At 44.1% G+C, this 16,619-nt stretch overlaps 1 protein-coding gene across 1 annotated transcript in view; it reads right to left on the minus strand.

Annotated features, from left to right (window-relative positions):
* The window catches only part of GSDME (gasdermin E), a 64,038-nt gene extending 48,427 nt beyond the window's left edge, over window positions 1–15,611 (minus strand). Inside the window, exons 1-3 of the mRNA XM_028119359.2 lie at window positions 15,562–15,611; window positions 3,150–3,379; window positions 263–455 (exon numbers count right to left, since the gene is read on the minus strand). Of these exons, the coding sequence (XP_027975160.1) occupies window positions 263–455; window positions 3,150–3,360 (404 nt within the window). The 5' untranslated portion in view covers window positions 3,361–3,379; window positions 15,562–15,611. The remainder of the gene's footprint in view (window positions 1–262; window positions 456–3,149; window positions 3,380–15,561) is intronic.
* Window positions 15,612–16,619: the final 1,008 nt, after the last annotated feature.

Here is a 16,619-nt window from a genome sequence, read left to right on the forward strand (position 1 = left end):
ATGTTGTGCACCTGAAACTAATACATTATATGTCAATTACACCTCAGTCAAAAAAAGAAAAATATGTCTCCCCACTCAAGCTAAGAACAATCAAGAAATTCCAGGCTAAAGTACGAGCTCTATAAAGTTTCAGCACAACATTCAATCATGTTTGCTTTTGGGCAAAGTTCCCATCTGTTGCCCTTTTTACAAAGGTCCAACTGAATGACCTTTAAAGGTGATACATGCCAAAATCCAAAATGCCAAACAGAATTCTCATTACCTCTCAGTGGAGTCTCTGATGAGCTGCTGCAGGTCCACCTCCTGCTTCCTCAGGTTTCCAAAAGAAGACTGACTTTCCACCAGTCCTTTGCCTCCAACATTCAGCTTGACCTTCCCTAGGGCCGTCTCGATGGTCCCACTCATGTGGTTTTGAAACTTGCTCTCATATTTCACAAAGTCTGACTCCATGACCACTGGACGGAATGAGACATGCAAAGGCGTCTGATGATGATATGGCCACCTAGCTGCCTTAGGCCACCTACCCTCCCAATCCTGTGGAAATCCACGGGAAACATGAAGTTCACACTCAAAATGGAGAGCCGGCAGCCACGCTCTGTGTATGTTCTAAAGAAAATGGAGCTGGCCCACTGAGGTACTGACTGAGAGCATGACAGGACTCGTGGCCAGGGGCTCTACTTGGTGCTCTTGGTTTTTTGTCTTTCAATTCCAATATATACATATGTAGACAGGTGCACCAAAAGTATCAGGACAGTTTAACAAATAATTTTAAAGAAAGCCTCCTGGGGCCCATGGCTGGCTCAGTCGGAAGAGGACACAACTCTTGATCTCAGGGTTGTGAGTTTTAGCCCCACATTGGGTGTAGAGATTACTTAAAAATAAATAAGTAAATAAACTTTAAAGCAAGCATCCGTTTAACCACTATCCAGATAAAATACATCTTTTTAATTTTTTTAAATAGAATATTTTCAGTGTGTGCTTTTTCAGGGTGAAGACTGTAAAGGGACTTCATGAGGATGACACCTAAACAGAGTGAAAATAGCAGCTCTGCTCATGACCCATGTTCGAGGGGTCTGCCTCACTCCGTATCTGGCAGGTCAGCCACATGGAGCTTGGGCATCTTCCCTTCCCACCCACCAGTCCTGGAGAACATTCCCTTGGCCTTCATTACCATCTCTATGAAAAAATTTCCTTTCCCGTACTTACCTGTTTATTATTTTTTATTTTTTTTTAGAGAGAGCGTGGGTGGAGGGAGGGAGATGCAGAGGGAGAGAGAATCTTAAGCAGGCTCCATCCCCAGCACAGGGCTCAACATGGGGCTGGATCTCACCACCTTGAGATCCTGACCTGAGCTGAAATCAAGAGTCTGATGCTTCACTGACTGAGCCACCCAGGCACCCCATGCTCACCTGTTTATATTGACCTCTACCCGGCCATTTAATTCCTTATCATACAATACCTTATCTCTACTCCTGATAAAGTCAGTGGGCATGCCTGCCCTCTCTCCTCTCTCTCTCTCTCTCTCAAACACCATCCTGGGATACACAAGCTCCAGACTCTCCACCCTTACTTTCTGGCTTCCCAGACTTAGGAAGATGCCACCCCCCACCAGGTATTCCAGCTTCAATCAAGTCCTCTGGGAATTACTACGTTCCTCATCTGGTCACATCCAGGGGACTATCATATTGCCTTTAAGATCTGTCCTTCTTATCTGGACACTGAAGATAAATACCTGATGATCTCATTTCTGAATTGCCAGCCTTCTCTTATCTCCAGATTTCTACTGCTCTCATTTTTAATCCAACCAAATACCACCATAAAAATAGTGTCAGTCACTGTCATTTGATATAGCTACATTTAGGGCCTCTTAAGAACTTCACACTGGGCTTTTTCCATTTCCCTGACCCCAGGCTCTCCTGAGCTCCTGGTTGTACTTCTAAGGGATTCAAATCTGCCTATAGTCTGAAGGGCTTCTTTCCATCCACCCACTGCCCCCAACACCTGTATTTCCTTCACTTCAGTCAAGAAAACCATTCCTCAGCAAGGGTTAATAAGAATTAATCATCAATCACTATCTTTGCAATTTACAAAATAGAGAATCATCTCTGTCACCACCACCAAAAATGAGACAACTGTGAAAATGCCCTCAATCCAAAGCCTTTTCCCATTTATATCTTGTGGAATACAAACACTTTCGGAAATGTTTTGGGAAGTAGCATAGAGCACTTGTTAAGAGCTCAAGATCTTAGTCACTATTCTAATATTCCTACCTATAAGAACTTGTTAACATTCATCTCCCTGAACCTCGGTTTTCTCAGATGTAATCTGGAGAGAATACCTTCCTGATGAATTCTCTTACAAGATGATGTATGTAAATCATATAACACAGAGCCAGGCACATAGCAAGTGCTCACTCTATCCACTGGGCTTAGGCCAGAACAATGTCATTTTCTGATAAAAGGAATAGTCCTAGGTTGTACAAAGTGCTACACAGATAGAATTTTTCTTTCTTTACCTAGAGAAAACTCTAGCTATTTCTGGACCAGCTTGAAAGCCTGCCCTGCTCTCCCCAGAAAGCTTCCTTATTTGAGTAATAAAACTTTTCACACCCTCCTGATGGCTATGTGGCATCATCAACCGCAACACTAAACCAGATTTTGGGTGGTAGATCCACCCTACCTATGCTAAGTGGCCACAACACTTAAAATGGGCATGTCTTACTTTTGTACTCAAAACTGCAATGTTATTTTTTTTAATTAAGCTATAACTTCTCATGTCTGGCCTGTAGAATTTTGTTCATTTAAGAAAAGGATATGCCTTGAGGCACCTGTGTGGCTCAGCGTTGGACTCTTGATTTCAGCTCAGGTCATGATTTCAGGACTGTGGAATCGAGACTCACCTTGGGCACCATGCTCAGCAGAGAGTCTGCTTGAGATTCTCTCTCTTCCTCTCTCTCTCTCTCTGCCCCTCCCCTCCAAAATAAATAAAATCTTAAAAAAAAAAAAAGGATATGTCTTTAAGAGTGTGTGCAAAGAAACAGAATTCATGGTAAGGTCTCACCTTACAATCAATCACTCAAGACAGCATGTACCTAGAAGATGAATCGTCTTTTCTGGGACTAACTGTAGACTATATCCAAAGAAACCTACCTGGACTCAGAAATTGGTCTTCTCTGAGTACATCTCCAAGGGTGACAGATAAAAACTGGTACTTGGGTCTCTGCCAGCACCAGAATCTCTTTTTTTTGGTCACCAGACTCAGAAGTTGTAACTTATCAGAGTCATTCAAGTTTGATACTGCAGTCAGGTTACCTCCGGCATCAACTTCTTTAAGAAAATTCCTTGTTGCTTTGGCAAACATTATGAGAGCTCCAAATTACCTGAATAAAAAAACAAAATAGTTACCCCCAAATTAAATAAGAAGTTATTATTTCATTTTTTTTTCTAAAAGTGCCTTATTTTTCCTTTGTGTCAATCACTACACATGAAAGAATACCTTTTCCTTAGAAAACCCTCTAGTGTGGGTTCAGCTGATGACAAAGAAATCAAATTGAAATACTGAGAGTATGTAAGTCTAGATAGATTAAGTTAAGCTTCAGACACAAATAACCCCCAAATATTAGTGGCTTATACCAAGAAAGGTATATTTATTGGTCACAGTCTGTCTGGCAGAGGAGGACAGGAGAGTTTTTCTCATCATAGTCATTCAAGGATCCAGACTGAAAGGACAGCCACCATCCAACATGAAAGAGTTCTGGAAAGTCTCACACCAGCAATTAAATGCTCTGGCCCAAAATTCACACACATCAAGTCCACTCACAATTTGTCACAGTAATCATATGGCCTCAGCCAGCCAGAATGGTCAGGAAATACAATTGTACCATGTATCTAACAGGTAGAGACCTGAGAATATTTGTTGACCCACCTACTGACTACCCTAATTTGTAACATACAAAGATATGACCACTTCCTAAAGGGCAATGTGCTTTTTCTCCACACTGTATGATTTCCCCTATTCAAATGCAAAAGTAACTATTACTTTTTAATCCAGAAATGAAGACTAGTCACTCCTCAGCTGTAGGGAAAAAGAAGAAACACACTGGAAGATATAAAATACTGAAGAACTAGCTAAAGCCAGATTCCTATCTCATGCTGTACGCAAGAGCAAATTCTCAATGGATTAAAAGGTTTTTTTGAGGAAAAAAAATGAAACCAAAAAAGTACTAGAAAAAAAAATACAGATAAATATTTGTTCAACTGTAGGATGAGAAAGGCCTTTAGGAAGACAAATGGCAAATTGAGAAAAAACTTATAATATTTATAACAAAGAACTAGAATACTTAATATATAAAAAAATCTTTCACAAATTGTTTTTAAAACACAGTAATAGAAATATGGGCAAAGGTTATAAACAATTCACAATATATAAACTGCACCTAGCCTACACACACACACGAATATATACATATGTGCAAACACACAAGCACACACATATATAGTCATTACTCAAAAAAAAGCACAAGTGAAATAAGATTTTTTTTTTAAATTATCCATGGTCAAAGATTAAACAGCTAATGGACAAGAAATGTGTTTTATTTGTATTTGTACCCTGGTGTCTGGCAGTCATAGAGATATAAAAACACAGTTTGAGAGGTGGGAGTAGTCTTAGACATTAACTAGTTCAACCCACTTGCTTTATTTGTTTGTTTTTGTTTATTTTTTAAATTTTATTTATCTATATAAATTCAATTAATTAGCATATAGTGTATTATTGGCTTCAGAGGTAGAGGTCAGTGATTCATCAGTCTTATATAACACCCAGTGCTCATTATATCACGTGCCCTCCTTAATGTCCATCATCCAGTTACCCCATTCCTCCACCTACCTCCCCTCCAGCAACCCTCAGTTTGTTTCCCATAGTTAAGAGTCTCTTCTGGTTTGTCTCCCTCTCTAATGACTTCACATTCAGTTTTCCCTCCCTTCCCTTAAGATCCTCTGTTTTGTCTCTTAAATTCCATATATGAGTGAAATCATCATAATCGTCTTTCTCTGACTGACTGATTTCACTTAGCATAATACCGTCTAGTTCTATCCATGTCACTGCAAATGCTAAGGTATCATATTTTTTGATGGCTGAGTAATATTCCATTGTGTATATATACTACATCTTCTTTACCCATTCATCTGTTGAAGGACATCTGGGCTCTTTCCACGTTTTGGCTATTGTGGACATTGCTGCTATAAACATTGGCGTGCAGGTGCCCCTTTGACTCACTATGTTTGTAACCTTTGGGGTAAATGCCTAGTAGTGCAGTTGCTGGGTTGTAGGGTAGTTCTATTTTTTTTTTAATATTTTATTTATTTATTTGAGACAGAGAGAGAAACAGCATGAGAGGGGAGAGGGTCAGAGGGAGAAGCAGGCTCCCCACTGAGCCAGAAGCCCGATGTGGGACTCGATCCCAGGACTCCGGGATCATGACCTGAGCCAAAGGCAGTGGCTTAACCAACTGAGCCACCCAGGTGCCCTGGGTAGTTCTATTTTTAACTCTTTGACAAACCTCCATACTGTTTTCCAGAGTGGCTATACAAGTTTGCACTACCACAAGCAGTGTAAGAGAGTCCCCCTTTCTCCGCATCCTCTCAGAGGACGAAACAAAGTTGTTTCCTGACTTTGTTAATTTTAGCCATTCTGACTGGTGTGAGGTGGTATCTCACTGTGGTTTTGATTTGTATTTCCCTGATGCGAAGTGATGTTAAGCATTTTAAAAACAAATACTGTTAAAATGTCTATGATACCCAAAGCAATCTACACATCCAATGCAATCCCTATCAAAATATCATCAACATTTTTCAAAGAGCTGGAACAAATAATTCTAAAATTTGTATGGAACCAGAAAAGACCTGACTAGCCAAAGGAATGTTGAAAAAGAAAACCAAAGCTGGTGGCATCACAATTCCGGACTTTAAGCTCTATTACAAAGCTGTCATCATCAAGGCAGTACAGTACTGGCACAAAAACAGACACATAGATCAATGGAACAGAATAGAGAGCCCAGAAATGGACCCTCAACTCTATGGTCAACTAAACTTTTTTTTTTTTTAAGATTTTATTTATTTATTTGACAGAGACAGAGAGACACAGCAAGAGTGGGAACACAAGCAGGGGGAGTGGGAGAGGGAGAAGCAGGCTTCCCGCCGAGTAGGGAGCCCAATGTGGGACTCAATCCCAGGACCCTGGGATCATGACCTGAGCTGAAGGCAGATGCTTAACGACTGAGCCACCCAGGCGCCCTATGGTCAACTAATCTTTGACAAAGCAGGAAAGAATATCCAATGGAAAAAAGACAGTCTCTTCAACAAATGGTGTTGGGAAAATTGGACAGCCACATGCAGAAGAATGAAACTGGACCACTCTTCACCACACACAAAAATAGACTCAAAATGGATGAAAGACCTAAATGTGAGACAGGAATCCATCAAAATCCTAGAGGAGAACAGGAGAACACAGGCAGCAACCTCTTTGACCTTGGCCGTAGCAACTTCTTGCTAGACAGGTCTTCAAAGACAAGGGAAACAAAAGCAAAAATGAACCACTGGGAGGGATTTCATCAAGATAAAAAGCTTTTGCATAGCAAAGGAAACAGTCGAGAAAACCAAAAGACAGCCTACCAAATGGGAGAAGATATTTGCACGTGTCTTATCAGATAAAGGACTAATAACCAAAATCTACAAAGAACTTATCAAACTCAACATCCAAAAAACAAATAATCCAGTCAAGAAATGGAAAGAAATGAACAGACATCTCTCCAAAGAAGATGTACAAATGGCCAACAGACACAACCAACTTACTTTAACATGAACCTCCTCTAGGACATCAGAAAATGTTTGTCTTACTTATCACTAGTTCTTCTCTAACGTGCCTTTTCTTAGATTACTATTCTTGTATATTAACAATAAGAATAAACATTTAAGGAAGGGATTCTAAAACATAAAAAGTTCCTTTCTTATTTGAGAGAGAGCGCTTGTGTGTGCAAGCAGAGGGAGGGGCAGATGGGGAGGGAAAGGGAGAGAGAATCTGAAGCAGACTGCACACCAAGGACAGAACCCAATACAGGGCTCAATCCCACGACCTCAAGATCATGACCTGAGCTGAAACCAAGAGTCAGCTGCTTGAATGACTGAGGCACCCAGGCACCCCTAAAAAGTTCCTTTCTGACCAACAGTGAACTGTAAAGAAGGAAAACTATGTATGCTCAAATTCTCATCTCTAAAGCATCTCTCACTATACTAAGTTTCTTACATGTGATGGAGCACTCATTCATTTATCAAAACATTTACATAAATCATTAGTTATCCTTAAGTACCTACTATACATTGGTGCTGTGTTTAAGCACTTAGGATACTGATAGAAAAAGTCATCTCTATACAGATAGCCAACAAACACATGAAAAGATGCTCAACATCATTCCTCATTAGGTAAATGCAAATCAAAACTATGAGATACCACCTCACACCAGTCAGAATGGCTAGAATCAAAAAGACAAGAAATAATAAGTGTTGATGAGGATGTGGAGAAAAAGAAACCCCCATGCACTGTTGGTGGGAATACAAATTGGCATAGCCTTTGTGGAAAACAGTATGGAGGTTCCTCAAAAAATTAAAAATAGAAATACTGAACAATCAGTAAACCCACTACTGGATACTTAGCAAAAGAAAACAAAACACTGGGGCGCCTGGGTGGCTCAGTTGGTTAGGCGACTGCCTTCAGCTCAGGTCATGACCCTGGAGTCCAGGATTGGGTCCCACATCAGGCTCCCTGCTCAGCGGGGAGTCTGCTTCTCCCTCTGACCCTCCCCCCCTCATGTGCTCTCTCTCTCTCATTCTCGCTCTCTCAAATAATCTTAAAAAACAAAACACTAATTTGAAAAGATATATGCACCCCTATGTCTATGGCAGCATCGTTTACAATAGCCAAGACATGGAAGCAACCCATGTATCCGACAGATGAACAGATAAAGAAGTGGTATATATATGCAATGGAATATTACTCAGCCATAAAAGAGAATGAAATCTTGCCATTTGCAACAACATGGATGGACCTAGAGGGTATTATGCTAAGTGAAGTCAGGCAAAGACAAATATCATAGGATTTCCCTAATATATGGAATTGAAAAAAATATATAAAATGAATGAACAAACAAAAGTAGAAACAGATAAATAAATACAAAGAACTGATGGTTGCCAGAGAGGTGGGGTAGGGGGATGGGTGAAGGGGAGTGGATGGCACAGGCTTCCAGTTATGGGATAAGTCACAGGGATGAAAGGCATGGCATAGGGAATATAGTCAACGGTACTGTGATAGCCTTGTATGGTGACAGGTGGTAGCCATGCTTGTGGTGAGCGTAGGTACAGAGTTATCAGATCACTATGCTGTAGAGCTGAAACTAAGGTAACGTGTGTCAACTCAAAAACAGGCACACAGATCAATGGAAAAGAATAGAAAACCCAGAAATGGACCCACAACGCTATGGTCAACTAATCAACAAACCAGTAAAGAATATCCAATGGAAAAAAGACAGTCTCTTCAATTATTGGTGATGGGAAAACCAGACAGCCACATGCAGAAGAATGAAACTGGACCACTGCCTTACACCACACACAAAAACAAATTCAAAATGGATGAAAGACCTAAACGTGAGACTGGAAACCATCAAAATCCTAAAGGAGAACACAGGCCGCAACCTCTATGACCTTGGCCACAGCACCTTCTTACCAGACACATCTTCAAAGGCAAGGGAATCAAAAGCAAAAATGAACAATTGGGATTTCATCAAGATAAAAAGCTTCTGCACAGTGAAGGAAATAGTCAACAAAACTAAAAGGCAGCCTACGGAATGGGAGAAGATATTTGCAAACAACATATCTGATAAACGGTTAGTATCCAAAATCTATAAAGAACTTATTAAATTCAACACCCCAAAAAACAAATAATCTAGTTAAGAAATGGGCAGAAGACATGAATAGACACTTTTCCAAAGAAGACATCCAGATGGCTGACACATAAGAAGAAGCTCAACATCACTCAGCATCGGGGAAATACAAATCAAAACCATGATGAGATACCACCTCACACCTGTCAGAAAGGCTAAAATTGACAACACAGGAAACAACAGATGTTAGTGAGGATGCGAAGAAAGGAGAACGCTCTTGCACTGTTGGTGGGAATGCAAACTGGAGAACAGTATGGAGTTCCTCAAAAAGTTAAAAATAGAACTACCCTACGATGCAGCAATTGCACTACTAGTTATTTACCAAAAGAATACAAAAATACAGATTCGAAGGAGTACACGCACCCCAATGTTTATAGCAGCATTATCAACAATAGCCAAACTATGGAGAGAGTCCAAATGTCCATCGACTGATGAATGGATAAAGAAAATGTGGTGTACACACACACACACACACACACACACACAGGAATTTTACTCAGCCATCAAAAAGAAAGAAATCTTGCCATTGCAGCAACATGGATGGAGCTAGAGTGTATTATGCTAAGTGAGATAAGTCAGAGAAAGACAAATACCATATGATTTCATTCATATGTGGAATTTAAGAAACAAAACAGGAACATAGGGGATGGGGGAAAAAAAAGGAGAGAGGGATACAAACCATAGGAGACTCTTAAAGACAGAGAACAAACTGAGGGTTGACAGAGGGAGGTGAGTGAAGGATGGGCTAGCTGAGCGATGGAGGACATTTGCTGTGATGAGCACCGTGTGCTGTAAGTGGTGAATCACTGAATTCTACTCTGAAACCAATATAACACTGTATGTTAAAAAACTTAAATAAAAATTAAAAGCAAAAACCAAAAAACATAGTGTGTCAACTCTACTCCAGTAAATATATAAAGTAGGCTCTCTCCTTAATGAGCTACTAGTTAGGTGTCCAGATAGAGAAATAAACAATTAGGTTTTATGCTAGGTATTGACACAGATTGTTACAAGAAATGAACCAAGAAAAGGGCATCTAAATCCAACTGGAAAGAAGCATAGGGTCAGAGAAGTCTTCCTAAAGTAGGCAGCAACCAAGCTGCCTTTTGTGGGCTAAGCAGAAGTAAGCCGGCGCAGGAGGACCCTGGGGGTGCTCCAGCAGAAGAGCAGCTTTTATAAAAGCCCAGCATGTGCAGGGCGTGGTGGAAGGGTGGGAAAGATCGTGCCTGGCAAGATTTGTGACTGGCAAGCTCGTGATGGTCCACGAGACATCATTTTGTGTTAATAGGCCCATTGCCACTTCCTCGCTTTTCCAAGCTCTGAGACTGGTTCCTGCTTTGTTTCTAGAGTGGGGAAGGGCAAAGGACAGGGATGCGGAAGCCTCGGGCCAGGCCATGCAGTGCCTCCCCTGCTGGGCCCTGGGCAGCAAGAGCCTTCAGAGGGAGGGGCTGTATAGGGAATGATGCAATCAAAGCGGTCACTTAGCAAGATGTTCTGGAAGCAAAACAGGAAATCAGCTGGAAGGGAACAAGATTAGAGATGGACAACAAATGGTTATACTGAACTATGTCACATGCATAAGGATAGAAAAGATGATTTGGTGGTTTCCCCAGAACTCTGGTTGGATGTGAGAGCGGTGTTGAAAGAGACTCCCTAGGATGGCCTCCAGGTATCTCAGGTGTGGGCTGGCCAATGAGATGCCAGTTACCAAGAAAGGGAATTCAGGAGGAAGCAGGATGGTGGGAGATGGTAAGACAGTACCTGCTGAAAGTGTATGTAGGAGAGCGTGCAAGATTTATTTTGCGCAACACAGGGAAAGAACCTCTTTCACAAAATAAGGTCTCCCCAAGGACCTGTGGAAAGCCATCCTGCTTGTCCAAGAGAAGAACCACAGCAGAACCTGCCTCAGCGTTCCATTGGTAGCAGAATCTCTCTCTCTCTCTAAGATTTTATTTGAGAGAGCGAGCGAGCACAAGCAGGGGGAGGGGCAGGAAAGGGAGAAGCAGACTCGATGTGGGACTTGATCCTGGGACTCTGGGATCATGACCTGAGCTGAAGGCGGTCGCTTAACCAACTGAGCCACCCAGGCGCCCCAGAATCTCTGTTTTTATGGTTTCTATTCTTTTCTGGGACTACCTGAGAGGGACATCACTAACTTCCCTTCAGATTAAACAAATTTCTGAAGAAGACAGACTTGCCATTAAAAAACAACAAAACCCATCTGCTGTGGATGGCAAAGCCTTTGTAATGATGCTAATCCTCCGCAGAGGAATTAGAGGATAAAGAAAGGGAACTCCTAAATTAATTTTTAATTTTTTTCCATCTACCATCAGATACAGCCAATTTGCCTTCTTGACAGGGTAGTTTGCTTTAGAAGAGTTAATGCCGGTGGCTACTGGTTTATAGGTTAATTGAATCAGGCTTATTCAATCAAGGAACGCCGTTTATTCCTGTGAAGTTAAAGTTAGAGGTTTCTTTTATCTTATTATGTTTGAATACCTAATACATTACATGGCTCAAATATCTAAAGTGTTTAAAAATACACACTGAGAAATCCCATTCCTACCCAGGTCCTACCTACTCTTTCCATGGCTCTCCCCTGTAGGTATCTCACCTTGGTGTTTCTTTATACAAATATAAGTTCAAAGGAGTCTGCACACTGTTTTGTATGTTACTTTTTGTCATGTAACAATATATCCTGGAGATCTTTCCATGTTAGTACATTCATCTTTGCAGCTGCATAATACTCCACCATGTGGCTACCCCACTGTTTGTCCTGTACTGCTGATTGCATAGGTTATTCCTACATTTTTTTATTATAAAAATGCCACACTAAATACTCTTGAACATATGTCTTCTTCATACGTGATCAAGAGAAACTGAAGGAAGATTCCTACAAGAGTGCTAGAGGTGCCTCGATGGTTCAGTCGGTTAAGCGTCTGCCTTCGGCTCAGGTCATGATCCCGGGGTCCTGAGACTGAGTCCCACGTTGGGCTCCCTGCTCGGCGGGGAGCCTGCTTCTCTTTCTCTCCCTCTGCCCCTCCCCACTGCTTGTTCTCTATCGCTCTCTCGCGCTCGCTCTCTCTCACCAATAAATAAAATCTTAAAAAAAAAAAAAAAAGAAATTCCTTTAAAAAAAAGAGATTGCTAGACCAATGGGTAAACCCATCTGTAATTTTAGGGGTTGTACCATTTTGTAGTCTCACCAATAAGGTATGAAAAATCTCAGCAACAGAGTCTGTTATCAAACTTTTATATTTTTGTCAGTCTCGTAGGTGAGAAACAGTACCTCGGTATATTCTTAGGGTACGTTATTTTAACGTAAATCAAGCATCTTTTGTTTAAAGAATTTATTATTTTTCTTAACTGTTTGTGTCCTTAGTCCATTTTCTATTGGTTTTTTTATTCCTAGGAGGTTTTGATATAATAGAGGGATTAGCTAAAATATAGGCTAGAAATTTAACACAAGAGTTTATCATGTGGCATTGGAAGACAGTAAGTTGCCATACCATTCTCAAACATCTGAAGTAACTGCCTAGCCAGGAAAGATTAAATAATATGCCGAGGGCCAACTGAAGGATCTAGAACCCAAGTTGCCTGACACATACAAGCACAAGAAAGTCTCAATTAACCGTAAGTCAGACGTCAGATTCAAATTTCCAGTGTGTTCCAATCTGGACGTAGACAAAAATGGCCTCATGAGAGCTCTAGCTCAAATCACTCATGACCTAAGAATCCATTGCATTTCACAGCCGTACCACAGATCCCCTCTCACACAGGGCCTTAAGAATCCCATTAGCTCAGTGGGGTTAAACAGGTGGTGGGGATTAAGGAGGGCACTTGCTGTGATGAGCACCAGGTGTTGTACAGAAGTTCTGAATCACTAAATTGTACACCTGAAACTAATATTACACTGGATGTTAACTCACCTACGTCTGTGGTTTCCCAGCTCGAAGCAATTAGAACTCAAAGTCAAAAGCAATGAGGTAAGGATATGTAAGTTTAAATCAGACTCCTGGACAACAGATCTCGAAGGAAGAGACCCAGAAAGCAAGACAATGCCAAGTCAGAAAGGCACACGGCCAACTGGGGCAACCGCCTCCTGGGAACAAAGAATCCTAAAAGTAGGTGCCAAGGTAATGATTGTGTGAGAATATACTATAACTAGCATCCATTCTTAATCAAATCCTTGAGCTGTAAAGAACCCAGTTCTTCCTCATTCCCAATTCGGGATTCTTCTCTAGAGCAGCTCTGGTTGATCACTGGGCTTCTGCTTGTGTAATTCTGGGCAAGAAACCTCAACATCAAAATACACTAAAGAGAAACAACTGTATGGTGGGTATGTGTGGTGTGCCAGGCACTGGGCTGAATTCTTGCTACGCATTTCCTCATTTAATCTGCACGACAACCCTGAGTAGGCATTTTACAGATGTGGAAGTTTGAAGATGTCAAGTAACTTGCCCAAATCACAAGAGAGAAAAAAGAAAAAAAACAAAACAAAAAACCAAACCAGCCCCGACACCCGCGAGCTGGCCTGGTAATATCAGCCAACCCTGGTGTTGCTAGGCAATGGCCCAGCGTTCTCCTGTTGAACACGAACAATGTCTCAGAAGAGCAACATCAAGCAAGGCCACTCTGTGGTCATGATAAATTAAGACAAAAACAAGACCCCCTCATAATCTCGTCTGACCTCAGCCAAAATATGAACATTGTCCAAACCACAAAAACGACCAAACACCGCCCCCCCCAAACACCGCCACCAGTCCTGGCTAATGACTGACTGCTGCTTCCTGGCCAACCAAGGCTTTTGCCTCACTGCAGCCTTCCTTGTGAAGATACTCAATAGAATTCTCCCTCTTCCTGACAGCATCCAATCCAGAGCAAAGTTCTGTTTCCTTAAACTCCCCACAACCACCAACAAGCCTAAAGGCTGTAACTCCTTTCTAACACCAACCTACTGAGACGCCCCATGGTGTGCACGGTCTCTCTCGCTACAACAAGCGATAAACCCAACTTTTCCAACTCTATGTGCATTCCTGGAGGTCTCTGGAGGGCACCGAATGTCACATAGAGAATTAGAGCGAAGGGAGGGTTCCAGTGGAGGTCCACCTGCCTCCGAAGCCTGAGCCCTTGGCCACCCTGCTTTGCAGATTCCTCAGTCAGCTTTTTAAACTTTGGGCTACATGATTCATTTTATAAAATAAGAAAGTGTGCTCAAAAGGGTAGACTTCAGTTATAGTGGAAGTGAAAATCACAGTTATGGGACACATGTCCTCACTATGCAGGGAAATGAGACATTGCTGTACTTGTCTCATACTTAATAGCCATTTTGAATTATTTTTAGTTTTAGAAATAACTTGAAGTTTAGTCTATTAAAACAGGTGTCATCCTTTTATATCTTCCACGCTCACAGCCCAGTGCCTGACCTCATTTTTATAAGACAAATTAAAGACAAGATACTCCATTACTTCTTTCTAAGATAAAAATCAGTGAGATTTTTTCAAAAATGGTCACAAAACAGGCATGAACTTGAGAAAGGAGTGAGCGTGAAGCGACAAAAGCTTTTGGGAAGTGGGGTGGGTAACAGAAGAGACAGGGTTTCAGAACAGAGAACTCGCTAGTCCCCTTGAGGGTTCAAAGAGAACAAAAAGAAAAACACTTCTGGAAAATGCAAAACTTCGTCTCCAAGCAGGCGATCTATGGGACAGCAATTGGGAGCCGGGGCCCTATTTCTCAGATCCCTCTAACTGCCTGGGCTCAACTTCTCGCGGCTGTTCTCCTTTATAGGAAGAGCGCGTTGGTGATTTCGACAAGCATCAATTTATTCTACATTGCTTCAGCTGCTTCTCCGGCCTCACATCGCTTCTTTCATTCCACTCCGACTCGCTGTCTGTCGGCCCCTTGAGAGCTACGATGCCCGGACACCCGGTCCTCCCATCCTATTCACTCCTTTGAACAGAGCAGGCGCCCAAGGAGGGATGTTTTCAAACATTCTACAACACACGCCTTTGGAGGAGCCGCCCCTCCTCGTTCCCTCTCGGGCGCAGATGCCCGGTGGCCTCCCAGGGGGTCCGCACCTCGAGGCCTAAAGGCAGCCACGCGAGCACCTGTGATGTCATCCCGCCCCCTGCCGATGACACCCAGGGGGGCTTGGCCTTCTCCGCAGGCTTGGGGCCCAATTTCAGGCGACTGAGGGAACCGAACCGTTCCTGCCCACAGTCTCAACTCCTGTGGGCTCCGGCCTCTCCTTCCCGCACACACGCCCCGCAAGCCGGGAAAGCTTTTGCACACCCCGGGGGAAACGGGAGGACAAAGAATGAAGGGGTGGGGAGGGCTGGTGGACAGGGGGTGACAGAAGGTACCGGCCCTCCCAGCAGCCCGGGAAGGAAGTGGCCGCGGGGAAGGGGGGAGAGGGGCACGCGATGGGGGCAGCCTACCGCCTCGTCTCCCCTAGGGGCGCCGGCGGGGAGGGCCGTCCCGGAGAGAGAAGAGGCGCAGACTCGGCTCCCCGGGACGGCCGCCCGCCCAGGCGCGACCCGGAGCCGCCGCGGAGCCCGTGCCGCCGCACTCACCTGCCCGCGCCGCCGCCGGGTCCCCGCAGCCGCGCACTGGGCGCCCCGCGCCGGCCCGGGCGGACTAGCTTCGCTGGGCGGGCCGGGGGCGGGGGCTCGGCGGGAGGGGGCGGGCCGGCGGGAACCTTTGCTCGGTGGCCGCCCCCTGCGCCGCGGCCCGCCGGCCGGACGGGACCGGGGGCGCGGGACCGAGCGCGGCCGAGGCGGGGTGGGTGCGGCGGGCGGCGTCCCGAGACCGGCCCGAAGGCCCAGAGCCGGAGGGTTCCCTCTCTTCGCGTGACTCCGCCCACGCCGGTCGCTGACACCCCGGGGCTCGGCTTTGGCCGAAGTCCCCGCACGCTTTTCGGGATCCAAGGCCTGGGGCGCACCGGGGAGAGGCCGGGGCATCAGCAGAGGAGTGGGCCCGGCCTCCCTCCCCGAGGTCTCCTCTCCCGCCCTCAGTACCGTGGGGTTGGAAGCCTGCCGGGCCCAGTCACCCGGAGTTGGGTGCCGCCTGGCACCGTAGCTTCCCGGTTCCAGCGGGCAAGTCTGAGGCTGCTCTAACCTGTGGGAGCCCCTGATGTCCGGGCCGGGGAGTGTCCGGATTTGTGGTGTGACGGTGCCCACACTGGTCCTGACATTATTAGTAATTCATGCGACTATATTCTAAGCTCCTCGAGGGCAGCGCCCAGCATCCCTTACTAGGTGCTTAGTGAATGAGTGAAGCTGAGCGCAGGTGGTGCTCAAAAATGGCTCGCTGATTGACTGAAGCACTATATCCCTTCAGTCAGTATTTATGGATCATCTTTTCTGAGCAGTACTCTGCTGAGCTGAGAACAATGAATGAGAAAAAAAATTTCTGTCCTTGGAGAACTTGCCTTCAGGAGTGTTGAGTTTTGTTGCTGCCGTCCACAGGGCTGGGAAAGAGGCAGGGCTTTCCCGGGGGGGGGGGGGGCGGGGGGGCATATGATCTAAGCCTATCCCTTGCAGTTACCCCACTCTTGTATTTGTCTCAGGAAAGCCCTCCTGATTAGTCACATTAAAAATACAGCCAGTCCATCGAACTGCTGGAACACTCC

This window comes from Eumetopias jubatus, unplaced genomic scaffold, assembly GCF_037043125.1.
Source record: "Eumetopias jubatus isolate StellerSeaLion01/CBP00866 unplaced genomic scaffold, mEumJub1_p1.0 scaffold_14, whole genome shotgun sequence".
In the NCBI taxonomy this organism is placed as follows: domain Eukaryota; kingdom Metazoa; phylum Chordata; class Mammalia; order Carnivora; family Otariidae; genus Eumetopias; species Eumetopias jubatus.